Below are 13,686 nucleotides of genomic sequence, written 5' to 3'. Positions count from 1 at the left end.
TTATTTTTGCACTTATTTTAAGTTTAGTGTCAATTTTAAAAAAGTATCGTGTTTAACAAATTAAAATATTACAAATAATTTTTTATTATCCACAATGTGCGCTTTTTTGTTGTCTTCGCGCATAATAATGTGATCAAATCGATTAAATCTTTGATTAGAACAATAGTTCAACAAATCTTTGATAGGGAAATTGTTCAACTAATGCTTAACAAAAATCTTTTCTTCAAAAATATCATTTAATCTTATAATTGAAAAAATAAATTTCACTTTTTATATCATAACGTTTAAAAACTTATTTTTATATAGATTATAATTATAGAATAACAAATGATATATATATATATGTATAAAAAATACACACACACACATAGAAAAATACAAATTTCATCATTTATGCTACTTATATGATACATGTTTTTTAAAAGATACTCTTTGCTAAGTAAATTCACGGATAATTTAAAAACAAATCGAGTTAAAAAACACAGCAAAAGATAAAAATAACTTACCACAACTAGATTATCAGCAAATGTATAATTTATGTGATCCAATTGTAAGATGTAAAATAAACACTTAAAATTTTAATAAAACTCGTTCTTATTACGTGCGATTAATTTTCATCTCAAATTAATTGATCTTGGAATGTCTTGTTACCGCTTACCACAATTAAATAATAAGCAGAAGTGTTTCTTACTAAGCCATTTTTACATGTGAAAAAATTGATTTTCAAAATTTTCATATTTTATTCTCTTGATTTTTTTTTTTATATTAGATTTATATCTCTACATAATAGTATACGAACCAGTAGTACATTTAAAAGTTTTGAAATAACATTTAACTGTGAACTTATGAAAAAGTTACTTTATGTCTAAAATATTTGTTCAGAGACTGCACATATTTTAGTTTATTAAAACGTGTTTGCAAGTAATATAAACTGTATAAAATGATAAATTTGTGCTTTTTATTAATGATATATACAGAGAGTGATTCAGAACAACCCTTTATCCTTGAAAATACATATTCTTGACTAAATTCCAAGACAACTTTTTATTTGACAAAATTTTGTCTGAAGCTTACTTTTTGAGTTATTAATAAAAATAAGTGACTTACCACGAGTCGGATACAAGAGGTAGGCAGGAGCGGCGCAACTCACCGTGATTGACAGTGATTTATGTGATGCACGGATTAAGTGATACAAATTACAAATAAATAAATAAATGAGAGAAAAAGAAAGAAAGAGACAGATACAGAAACAGTGTGTAGCGATCAGCTGATCGTGTCAGGCACCACACGTAATCGCCCGCGTCTGACGGTGAGTTGCGCCACTCCTGTCTACTTCTTATATCCAACTCCGTGTTAAGTCACCTATTTTTATTAATAATTCAAAAAGTAAGCTTCAGACAAAATTTTGTCAAATAAAAAGTTGTTCTAGAATTTAGTCAAAAATATGTATTTTCAAGGATAAAGGGTTGTTCTGAATCACTCTATATATATAATCTGTATTATTTCAATATGTATATGTACACATGTTACGTAAATGTTTTTATCATTGATTTATTCCAACTAAAGCTTTAAAGATATCTGTTTGTTTCGTGTAAAGCGCTCACAAACATGTTGAAAACGAATAGCTTACACATCATGAATACAGAAAAGCGTTACTATGAATCTCGACTACATGAAACAAGATACAATTTTTATTTTTTAATGACACATGCTTCTTTAAAAGCCATTTAAAATTATTTATACAGTATTAAATCTTTTTTTATATTGCAATTGTACGTGTGTGTGATACAAACAACTTTTGAACTTTAGGCATCTTATAATTTTGAGCGAAGTAACTCGATCTTTTTGGCGGCACGTTTTTGTAGATCAGGTAATTTCATAGCAAGCCCCATGTTTCCTTGAATTTTGACTTTTCCTTGAAAGAAAGCTTTTTGCGGATTTAATTTTCCAGAAATAAAGTCGACAATGTCAGTATCACTGATCGTAAATGTAACATCGGGTTTGGTTTTGCCGTTATATTCAACTTTTCCCTTGCCAGTTTTGGCGTCTACGACCCAATAGCCTTCGGCGCCGCCGGGACCATTTATGACTTTAAATCCGTAAACACCGCGCACTCTTTCGATCAAACCTTCCTCGTCCTCTTCCATTGCGACCTCCAGTACCTTGAATAGCACATTTGCTTGGAACACACTCGGATCGGAAGCGACGTTGACTCTTTTCTTCATCGCTCCTTGTTTTGGGAAACCTAAGCGATATAGAGCCACGACAACCGCACCACCTAGACCTATGTTGTGCTGCAGTGCTAATGTCGCACCTTGCACCTGTCTTTTACCGGCTTCGCCGCGAAGCTGCCAGCACAGCTCGGAGCACTGCGCCAATCCCGTAGCTCCCAGTGGATGTCCCTTCGAAATTAAACCACCGCTGGGATTTACAACGTATTTGCCACCATAAGTATTGTTTCCAGAATCCACCAACTTGCCGCCCTGACCAGGAGAACACAATCCCAAAGCTTCATAAGTTATCAATTCATTTGTGGAGAAACAGTCGTGTAGTTCTATCACATCTACATCGTCAGGTCTGTAATTAGTTTGCGCAAAAACTTTTTCCGCTGCATTTCTTGTCATGTCATATCTACAAAGTGTCGTAAAAAATTAGCATTGAATTGGTTACGTAACATGCAAAAAAGGCGTGAGTTCTCACTTATTTTTACATACCCAACAAGGTTCATGCATGACTGAGTATTAAATGTTGAAGCATAGTCAGTAGTCATTTCCATAGCTAAAATTTCAACAGCTTGCATTTCCAAGTGATTCTTTCGAACAAATTCTTCATTAGCCAGAATAACAGCTGCCGCACCATCAGAAGTAGGACAACACTGAAGTTTGGTCAATGGCCCGTGTACTTTTGGTGCATTCATAATTTGTTCCAAAGTGTACTTCTCTTGGAATTGAGAATAAGGATTGTTTGTGGAATGTAAATGGTTTTTATATGCAATCTTTGCAAAATGCTCAAGCTTCGTGCCATATTTCTTCATATGTTCAAGACCGGCATTGCCAAATAATTGAGCAGCAATGGGACCGGTAGAAATACCTAAAATTGCACAAAAAATAAATAAATAAGTACATCAAAGTTATTATTCTTTCATATTTCGGTATCCTAAAATTCTCACCTGCAAGTTCTGCCATGAGCTCAACATGTTTGCCCATGGGATTTGTACGATCTGTGTACTTTGACATCAAAGAGCCTCGCTCCATTTTTTCAAAACCAAGAGCCAAGACACACTGTGCGTTTCCACTTTCAATAATTTGTTTGCCAAGATAGAGAGCAGTAGAACCCGTAGAGCAATTGTTGTTGACATTGTAAATAGGACATCCGGTGAGTCCGATCTCATACACCGCTCTTTGACCGCAGGTGGAGTCGCCATATACATATCCAACGCAGACAGCTTGAACATCGTTATAGGACGCACGAGCGTCCTGCAAAGCTTTGGTCACTGCCTCTTTCGCCATATCCGGATAATCAAAATCTTCTCTCCGGCCGGGTTTCTCGAACTTCGTCATTCCAACACCGACCACGTATACTTTCGGTTTCTGGACCATCTTGACGGCTTTGACAATTAAAATCGATATATTTCGATACGGAAAATTTCGTTGAACGTAAAGATTTTGCCGCAATTATTGTTTTGCTTTTATAAATAGAGAAAAACGTTGCCGAGCCGAAAACCGAAAGTCAGACTAATCAGAGGCAGCAAAATAAGTGACGATATGCACCGATACGTAACACTGTCACCGCTAAACTTAACAAGACTGTCGAAACCAAGCTGATAATAGACTAGAGACACATACACGTTGGACTTTAGTCGTTCATATATTATGATAAAAAATTGAAACGTCACAGAAATTATGTTGATCTTACAACCCACAGTACTTATCTTCAATGACACAGCTGTTTTTCCAGTTTATACATATATATCTATCTATATATATATATATATATATATATAAAATCACGTTTGACTTTCTCTCCGCTCTTCGCTGCGGTCCACGCTAAAATATAGTCTAGATCGGACACTTTGAATAAGAAACACTTCACCGCGCGTGAAGCGCTACTTCACCACTTCTAGTTAATTCAACTAGAAATTAAATGTACTAGAAATTAAATGTAAGAGAAGATTGACCTACTGACAGCACCGATAACGCGATTGACATGTATACAAAACATAATAAATTGCCGATAATACAGATAGATGTATGACTTCCTACAACATAATCCTACAACTAAATAAATAATTTTTTTAAATGTTTTTAACGTTTTAATTATTATTCAATAATAAATTATTTCATTAATTGCATGTCGAACATATCAAGTAATTTCGTTTCATCGATATATATTAAAACAATAAATACAGTATCATACATACTCCATGAACGTGACATAATTATTTTACTTCGTTTCTTTCTCTTATTTACAAGGAGTTTTTGCTAAACTATCTCTATTTTTAGACTTTATATTAAAATAGATGGGTAATTTTTTATAACAAAAACATTTTACGATCTAAGTAATTTTTTTTTTCTAAAAATACCGAGTACAAAACTTTTTATTTCGAATATACAAAAATATAATATGTGCACACATAGGTAATCTAAACAAATCTGATGCGCAATCATTTATTATACAGCTCCCGATCGTACAACGGCGTAATTTTTCAAAACGACTACGCCAATGAATTTGCCGCCACTAAATTTATGCCGGCCATTGCGCGGTCGTGTTTTGGCTGACCGAAAAGATGGCGGACTAGTGTTTTCAAGATTGCTCGCGCTCCCAGCACGTTGTTCGGACACAATAACCACGGTGTTGAAGTGATCTAACGTTAAAGTTGACATGTCACACGTGCAATAATCGCATCCGCGACAAATTACGGATTGTGACGGACCGCAAATGCGATTGCACCGCGTGGTGCTCGCCGTTTGTTTTAGCGTCATCTCCGTCGCTTTACGCGCGGGTCTCCAGAACGAAGCTTTTTTTATACAAGTTTGCGCGGAGTTGGTGTTGTTGAATAATTCTGACAAATGTCCAGTTAAACTGTGGTAGTTTTTGAACATGAAAGTTGCCGAGTCGATAAAACGGTTGCGCGCTAACGCGGGTTTATCTAACCCCAAGTGTGTTTACTTTTCATTTAATAGCTACGGGATTTAGGTTAGGTCGATTGAAACTCTGTGCGTGTATATCTTGTGATACCGGAACGTTGTCGCGCGATATTTCTCGCGACGATATACATTACGATGTAATACACAATATCGGTTCTATTAACTGATGATTATTTGGTAACACATTCACAATGGCAAGCGACACATTTGACGCGGAGTTCTTCGAACAGAAACTCCACTCACTGAAGGATTCTCAAGACTCCATACAACAACTCTCTGCTTGGTGTCTAGAAAGGAAGCAACATCACAAGAAGATTGTTTCCACTTGGCTACAAGTTTTGAAAAAAGGTATATATGTTGTATAGATAAATTTGTGTGACATCTTTGTGTACAAACGTATTTGTTTGCAAAAGTCAAAATAAAAATCTTGTTATAAATTTATATGTATGTATATATATATATATGTGTGTACATATGTGTTAAAAATTATAATTTTGATAATTTTAGTTTTTGAGATTTATTTAACTAATAAGTCATTGTCTTTTCTGTGTATATAGTAAAAGTAGAGCATCGACTTACATTGTTCTACCTGGCTAATGATGTCATTCAATATTCGAAAAGAAAAAGTTCTGAATTTGTGGATTCATGGAGCACTACTTTGCAACGTGCAACAACAATGGTTCGTGACGAGAAAGTAAAAAATCGTGTACTGAGAATTTTCAAGATATGGGAGCAGAGACAAATCTACGACGAAGAGTTTCTCGCCGATTTGTCTGGCTTAATATCAGCCGCTCCAAAAAAGAAATTGGATCCACAACCGGCTTCGCTACAATCAGATGAATTTCAAGCAGCTTTACTTATTTCTACAATGAGATCTTGTGCAACTCTGGAACAAGCAACCGATGCAAGATTACGTGATTTACGAGACAGTAATGTGGATATAGAATCTGCTGAAGAATTATGCTCTTCATTAAAGGATAGAAGACGTGTAGAAGATGCTGAAAAGGAGATCGATACAGTTGTGAGAAATGTCGAAAATTATGTTCGTGCGTTAGAGGCTGAGATTCAAGAAAGGAATCAAGTTGTTGAATTGTTGGATCAAGCAGATCAGTTTTATGAAACTCAGCGTGGAGAAGTTAAAATAGTGATGAATGTAAGTGTTGGATTTTTGTGCAACATTAATTATTGGTCATTTCTTTATGATACAATATGCATTTGTAATATTTTTTTTTAAACAGGCGTATCGGAATTTTGGTAGTCGTGTAAAAAATTTGAAGAAAAAGTTAGATGAATTATTACCGACCTTTGTTTCGCCGATACCATCGCCAGATGTAAACGCACCCTCGCCAAGTCCCGACAGCGATTTAGAATTGCCAGGCGAAGAAACACAAGCAGTGAATAATGAATCAGGAATAATTGACGTAACAGCACAGTCTCTCTATGCTTCATATTCCGAATATGATCCTATACCCGTACCCGCACCTGAGATGGCTCAAGGCAATGACTCAACTACCTTTGCCAATAATTTTACATCTTTTATGGGAGGAAATGTTGATTTTAGTAATATGGTGAGATAAAGATTCAATCGCATAAGTATATTTTATAAAAAACACAGAAGACTCTAAAATACATTCAGATTTGTTTTCTATAGAGAAACTTGTTTGATGAAAGATCATCGTCCAGTAGAACATCTCAACACTATAATGAATCTTTAGAGGTAATTATTTAATTCTGAAGTATATTTTTTTACAAAATTGTACGTTGAAAACTAACGTTTTTATAAATATTTAAATTTTTAGCCCAAGCCGATAGAAGTTATTAACATGAGACCTTCAAAGAATGAAAACAGCAATTTTAGTATTTCTAGTTTCTTAAAAACAGTTCTTCCGTCTTCTGACGGTGCGCCAGATCCAGGTACAATACCAGGTCTGGGCTTGGATGTTTCTGATGGTCAAGTGGAATCATCACAACATCCTGATTATAGAAATTCGCCCACGTTAGGACAGCTTCCTGTAACGCCTACTATCTCTAGAATGAATAGTCAAGGCACACCATCTATCAATAGTGGTTTAAATAATTGCCAGATGAGTCATAGTACTCCGTTACAAGTTCGCAATTTGTCTGCCGAACCACATAATTCCCCATATTCCAGTCAAAATAGTCAGGGTAATATAACCGGTCCATTTGATGGTTCTGCTAACTCCAACGCAGTTACTCCCTTACCTCCTCCACCGTTACCACCTATGTTTCTAGACGATGAAAATTGTTACAACAAGTTGCCATCAAAATTTCCCACGTGGACTCCACGAAGTGAGAGCATCAATGATCCAGATAAATGGAAGGACAAAGGTATATACAATGTTCTTCAAGATTCTAGTGTTGTGTTAAATATACAATACACATGTTATATACAACAGATTACGGAAAAAATAACATGAATCCTACGTGGTCAGACGAATGCGATGATAAAAACAAAAGTTCATCATGGATAGACAGCGATAGAGACAGATGGGATCCTAATAACGATTCCACATGGTCAAGTAGAACAAAAAACAAGCTACTGTCTGAGACTCCTGAATCACCGCCAATGTATGAAAAGACCAGCTTTGCTGATCCAGTGGAATACAATGAACCACAACCACAAGAAACTCTGAGTACCATGGGAGATGTGGATCACAGGTATTTTAGTCAATTAATTTCTTATTCTTATTTTTTATTTTTTATTCGGTAATCAATTTACTTAAGTATTTTAATAAGTATTTATTATTAAATATTTCTAAATAATTATAATGCCTATATATAGAGTAATGCCCATTCCAATGAATGTCGAGAATCAGTTACCAGCATATAGGCTGATGAAAGGAGCCGATGTTGATCATCGTAATCTGATCAGTCTGACAGGTAGTCCAGCAAATCACAGCAATGCTGATTTGTCAGGATCTTTTGTACCCAATAACAACAATTTATGGTCCGCAGGTGATCAAGATTATCGGTGAGCTGTTGTTTTTATAAATAAATACTCAATATAATTTTTTGTTTACACATATATGTATATAAATATATATATATATATTACTCGTACAATTTTTTTATATAATTTAGACGTCAACATATACAATCTGGAGACATTGTTGAAAGCGTTGACATGGAGATGTCAGACGACGAGACTGATAACAAATCGAAAAGTAGAGTTCTTGTCGATGTGAGACCGCAGGATCGCGATATGCGTGTCAGTGGACCGCCGTTATCATCCCATCTTGATATGGATATGCGTATGGTTTCACTTCCTGCTGGACAAATACCTGGTCCACATGGTGGTCAACTTATGCAAGATGTACATTTGATGCATTCGAGACCACCTCCGCCACCACCACCGTTACCGCCGCAGCATCAGCAGTTTCAACATCAACAGGGTCAGAGTGGCTTTTGCCAAGAGCAGTCGGAATTTTCACATCGTAATCAGTCGGTAGACTTCCATCTGCCAAATCAGCCGAATTTTCATCAGAACAGACCACCGCTGTCAAACTTCTTACCGACTCAGCAAGACTTTCGACCAGATCGACAAGAACCTTTTCATCAACTCCATCAATTTCAACAAGATTTTCATCAGTCGCAACAGGACTTTGAATATCGCGATAGAGAACATAGTATGCGGCCCAAGCAGGAGTTTCTGACGGATTCGTCGGGGCGCAGATATTCGCAATCGACAGATCATCAGCATCAGCGTGACAGTTCATCTTTTCACAGAAACGAACGAAATCGCGGTGGTGGTCGTGGATTTTCGAGGAACCGCCGGGACAGATACTCTGACGATCACAATACAAAGCATCGGAATCTAGCAAACAATCGGAAATCGAGATCGCAAGATCAGCAGCAGTATCATCAGTCGTCTCCAGAGATTATGTCTAATAATCAAACGTCTGACAACGTTTCTTCTCGTGAAGAGAAAGATATGGAATTCGATCGAGATAGCAATATGCCCTCTAACAAGACGGATTTTCAGGACCGCAAATCCGACATAGATGCGAATTCTCCGAAAAAACGCAGAGCGTCGCACGATTCTGAGCATAACCAGCAACAGCAGGATTATCCACTAGGTTCCGATTGTGATCAGCGGGCGTTATCCTCAACTGAAACAGACGATCAGACGCCGACGAGTCAAGTGACAATTATTCCAATAAAGGCGAACAACGCTAGCGACGACGTGCAACACAATCAATATATTCCCATTTCAGAGTATGAAGAACACGTAGAGTCGACAGAGCATTCTGATCCTGCAGAAAAGACAAACGCAACCGACCATGACGACGAATCGATCAATCGAGGACAAGAGATGAACGCGAGAGACGAACGCTTGGACGAGTCGACGACTATATCAGGTAATGAGAGAATACCACCATCGGCAAACGGCAGTTTCGACGAGCAAGATCACGAACAAGGGAACCTCAACAAAAACAAAGATCTGCAGAATGGACCACAAACGCCAGATCTCGATTTATCGGGTCCAAATGGTCCTGCGTCTCAGGTTAGCACGATGGAAACGCCTCTTGTTCCGATGTTTGAACCCGATGGACCAAACTTCTGGCCACGTGCACCTTTTCCACCTTGGCGTGGTGGACCTCCTCCTCCTTCCAGAGGAGTCAGAGGATTTAGAGGCGGACCACCGCCGCCACTACGAGGTCCGTGGATGGACAGAGGGCCATTGCGTGGGTCCGCTACTGGCAATTTTTCACCAAGAGGTTCAAAACGCGGAATTGGACAATTTTGGGGCGGCGGTGGTTTTAGAGGTCGAGGACGAAGCAGCAACTGGTAGATAAAAGACGAGAGATTTGACGATATACTGTCGTCGTAATTCAACTAAAAATATGTGCTCTTCGCATTCTGTAAATAAACACTTTTTTGGCGCGCACATACACACACACACACACACACTCAAACAAACAAACAAACAAACAATACACACAAATATGCGATTAGCATCAGACAGTGAGATCTTCCATAGCGAAGGTTTTTCGTGCACTTCTATGCTATTAAATCGCTCCTATATAAATATATATAAATAAGAAAAACTATATATATATATATATATATATATATATACATATTATATATAGAAACAGAGAAAGAGAGTAAGAAAGGAAGAAAGAGTATATATATATACATATATATGCACGTATATATAATATATATATTTTAAGGTCTTATAAATATTATCGGAGCGACTTGCGTTTCTGTACACATATCTTACCCTTGATCAGTGAATAGAACATCGTGTACAATAAAACAATGCATAGTTCGTAGTTGCTCCGATAATGATTAACCATCACCACCACCACCTATATAGATTTTTGTGTAAGGAGAGTCTGTTTACGCAGAGAACGGTTGTAACGACAAATTCGTCGAACGAATGGACTCAAGAAAATGAGCCAGTTTGGCGATGCTAACAAGCATCGTATTTTTCACAAACCACTTTTAAGCGGAGATTGAAACCGATGTAGATATCTTAAAATTTTATCTCAAAAGCATATACAGAAATAAAATCTTTTATTTGTTTAGTTTATCACAGAAAGAGATGTTACTTAAAAAATTTATATTGGTTTCAATTTTTGACTAAGAATGTTGTCTTTTCATTCAATCGCCATAATCCACTTTCGGTCTTCTATTATTTTTCTTCCTCACTTAAATACAAAATAAATAATTGTTACTTGTTTTCCCTGTCCTCAACGCATCTGACCATGTTCGGTTGAGGTATTTATTATAAGAAAAACTGGAAAAAAAAAAAATATAGGCGTATATCTTAATAATGAATCTTTTAAAGTGTACACCAATAAAATATAGTATTTACGTTCTGCTCTTCACATACACATTTTCCCTATTGCTACTTTTCGAATAAGTGTGTAGATGATAAACTGTTTCTCTTGAATAGGTCAGTTTACGTACTCCTTCGTAACAAAAAAAAAAAAAAAACGGCAATAAATAATCGTTGTCACGGAGGAATGAAAATATCGTTTTCAACTCGTTGTGTGTTGCGAGAACTGCAGAAGTGTTGTTTCGTGTAAGATGTTAATTAATTTAAGAGATAGATTACTATTTGATAAGGTGCTCTTGTAATTGCTGTTTTCTGTGGTTATAGCTGGAAAAAAAAAAAAACTGTAAAGCAAATAAAACCACGCCGGAACGATATGCTTGCTTCAGTAGCCATTCACTGTTTTTGCCATTGATATTATCGAATATTTATAGCTCGTTCGATTTTTTGTTTACTGAAATCTTATTAATATTACTTTATTGATGAGTAACATTAATATTACTGTATTGATAACAAGTAGTATCAATTTTTTGTTCAATGATCTTTTTAAATATTTTATATTAACCGTTTATTTACCGTCACGAAAGCAAGCGAATCGTCGCAATATATACATTGATAGCAAATGCGCACAGAAAACAAGTGTAGCAAACGCAAAACAAAAAATCGTGGAACTCTGGTTGTTTAATAAAATACTATCGAGGACCTTTTTCTCCAGCACTCTCAAGTTGATCAACGAAACCCGTTGTCGATGTATTTTTTTAATGCCGTTTTACCGACGCGTATATTATTCCAACCCGTAAAAGTATATTATTACAATTACTGTTGATACAATGCTCGTCACATATATATAGCATCTATCCTCTGGCGATATATACATATTTATTTTTTATGAAAAGTATGTTTTATTTTCTTCCACATGTAATACAAATGCGAAGATGATGCGACCTTTGTTTCATTTATCGATCGTTTCTTTTTGTTACTTATATCCGCTTTATTTTCTTCGACCTCCATTACTTCGCGGTAATGGTAATTAAATCAGGTCACAATTTGTCATAATTGATAATATTTTTATTTACACGTATCATCAAAAACTAGTTGTTTACATGATGAAAATTGACGCACGCAGAAAAACATAAGGAGTACGCGTGAGAAAAAAATTCTACTACAATTTAGTAAATATAGGGTGGTGTAATCTCTTTCAACTGGTCTTTTGCACATAACTATTGAATTTATATTCTTATAAAACGCAATATATATCGAGCAAGTACACAAATTTCTTGATGTTTGAAAATTATTGGAGTTTACGATACAGACTATCTCAAAGAGGATATAAAGGCTTAGTATCGTGATACTTTTTATACATTTAGTTGTTTTTTTAGAGAGAGAGAAAGAGACAGAGAGAGAGAAAGCAAATCGACACTTCAATAAATTACTGAGTATTTTTTTTATTCAATATTAAGCAAAAAAATACTAACAAATAATTATTTGGTTTCTATATTATGTGTTATATGTATTGTGTATATACACACATATACGTGTGTGTGTAATTAACAAATTACATGGCAATCAGTGCATTCATAATTAGCCGTTATAGCCAGCTAGTTTGCGAACTTAAATAATTATTATTTAACATATATAAAAATGTTATTACAAATATTATATGAAACTTATACGTTTTGTTATTAATTTAAGTTTCTTTAATGAATTAATGATAAACAACTGCACATTTGCGAAAAATTATAATAAAATATTGATGAGTGTGGTGATTTAATAAATAGGACCTTTCTTATAAAGTGCATATTTAAAACAAAAGTGGTTTTTTTATTAATAATATATTATTTTGTTTTCTTTGATTTATAAAACTTTTTGACACATTATTATATGTAATATATTATATTACACATAATGATATAAGTACTATGTATAATATAATATATAATATACATAATAATTATTATATTATATATTAATATATATAAATATATAATATATATAATATTAATAATTACAACATTACAATATAGTTATACAAGTTTCTAATTTTTGTAACTAATGTTTTGTCACGAATTAAAATTTAATCGAGTGAGATTTGAAAAAAAATTTTAAAGTAAAACGTTTCTTAATGATATCTTACACTTTACACTTTCATTTAAGTTATTTATTATTACTGATATACGATCATATTTGAAACAGCCTGTAAATTTATCTATCCAACTTTATCTTCTGAAACAGTTTACTCCTAAATCGGGGAAGCATTTTTTTACAAACTAGGACCATCCTTAATTATTAACATCGTGCGATATATATGTATACATATATATATAAATTTAGAATAACAAATTAAAAGTGTAATATCATCTTCTAATGTAATGGCAAAAGAATTATCAGGTTTTATTTAAGTAGTGAAATTTTTTTGGACGATAAAAAGAAAAAGAAGTGAGAGAAGGAATGTGCGTGACGAGTGCGAGGAAGAAAGAGAGCACAGAAAAGCTAGGGTGGGGGTGGTGAGACGAGATAATCGATTCGGTTCTATTAATAAGCACGTCTCGATTATCCCGGTAAACTATCGTGTATATTAGATCCAAAGTGTTTAATTATTTAATTTTAGTTAAATGTTACTGAGTTTTATATTGCAATATAAAACGAATTACTGCATACTGTGTATGCGAAAATTTTTGTACATTGCCTAATAAAAAAAAGTTTACTTTTATTATAACAAATTATATTGTTGAT

General features: G+C 34.8%; 2 protein-coding genes across 3 annotated transcripts; one reads left to right on the top strand and one right to left on the bottom strand.

Annotated features, from left to right (window-relative positions):
- Nucleotides 1-1,484: 1,484 nt before the first annotated feature.
- LOC109861339 (non-specific lipid-transfer protein) lies at nt 1,485-3,960 on the bottom strand. Its single transcript, XM_020440950.1, has 3 exons — nt 3,170-3,960; nt 2,715-3,090; nt 1,485-2,631 (listed from the first exon to the last, which is right to left on the bottom strand). The coding sequence occupies exons 1-3, from the start codon at nt 3,597-3,599 to the stop codon at nt 1,815-1,817; spliced, it is 1,623 nt and encodes a 540-aa protein (XP_020296539.1). The 5' UTR covers nt 3,600-3,960; the 3' UTR covers nt 1,485-1,814.
- Nucleotides 3,961-4,750: 790 nt separating this feature from the next.
- On the top strand, nt 4,751-10,228 carry LOC109861338. 2 transcript variants are annotated; one of them, XM_020440949.1, is made up of 8 exons: nt 4,751-5,495; nt 5,705-6,300; nt 6,386-6,715; nt 6,799-6,864; nt 6,947-7,496; nt 7,601-7,826; nt 7,951-8,139; nt 8,250-10,228. In XM_020440949.1, exons 1-8 carry the CDS (start codon nt 5,339-5,341, stop codon nt 9,958-9,960), a joined length of 3,825 nt encoding a protein of 1,274 aa, XP_020296538.1. In that variant the 5' UTR covers nt 4,751-5,338; the 3' UTR covers nt 9,961-10,228. The 2 variants fall into 2 exon arrangements, with proteins under 2 accessions (XP_020296538.1, XP_020296537.1); XM_020440948.1 differs by having other exon boundaries at nt 4,753-5,495; nt 7,565-7,826.
- Nucleotides 10,229-13,686: the final 3,458 nt, after the last annotated feature.

The sequence above is a fragment of the Pseudomyrmex gracilis genome, unplaced genomic scaffold (assembly GCF_002006095.1).
Source record: "Pseudomyrmex gracilis isolate BER0280 unplaced genomic scaffold, ASM200609v1 scaffold_693, whole genome shotgun sequence".
Taxonomy (NCBI): domain Eukaryota; kingdom Metazoa; phylum Arthropoda; class Insecta; order Hymenoptera; family Formicidae; genus Pseudomyrmex; species Pseudomyrmex gracilis.
Note: the sequence above shows the minus strand (reverse complement) of the source record. Positions and strands in the feature narration are given on the sequence as shown.

Bases quoted from the DNA above. Each gene is read 5' to 3' on its own strand.
- LOC109861338 (XM_020440948.1), top strand. From the start codon at position 5,339: ATGGCAAGCGACACATTTGACGCGGAGTTCTTCGAACAGAAACTCCAC. The intron at 5,496-5,704 runs GTATATATGTTG...CTGTGTATATAG, and splicing joins GCTACAAGTTTTGAAAAAAG to TAAAAGTAGAGCATCGACTT. The intron at 6,865-6,946 runs GTAATTATTTAA...TTAAATTTTTAG, and splicing joins ACTATAATGAATCTTTAGAG to CCCAAGCCGATAGAAGTTAT.
- LOC109861339 (XM_020440950.1), bottom strand. From the start codon at position 3,599: ATGGTCCAGAAACCGAAAGTATACGTGGTCGGTGTTGGAATGACGAAG. The intron at 3,091-3,169 runs GTGAGAATTTTA...GTGCAATTTTAG, and splicing joins GCTCATGGCAGAACTTGCAG to GTATTTCTACCGGTCCCATT. The intron at 2,632-2,714 runs GTATGTAAAAAT...GACACTTTGTAG, and splicing joins TCATGCATGAACCTTGTTGG to ATATGACATGACAAGAAATG.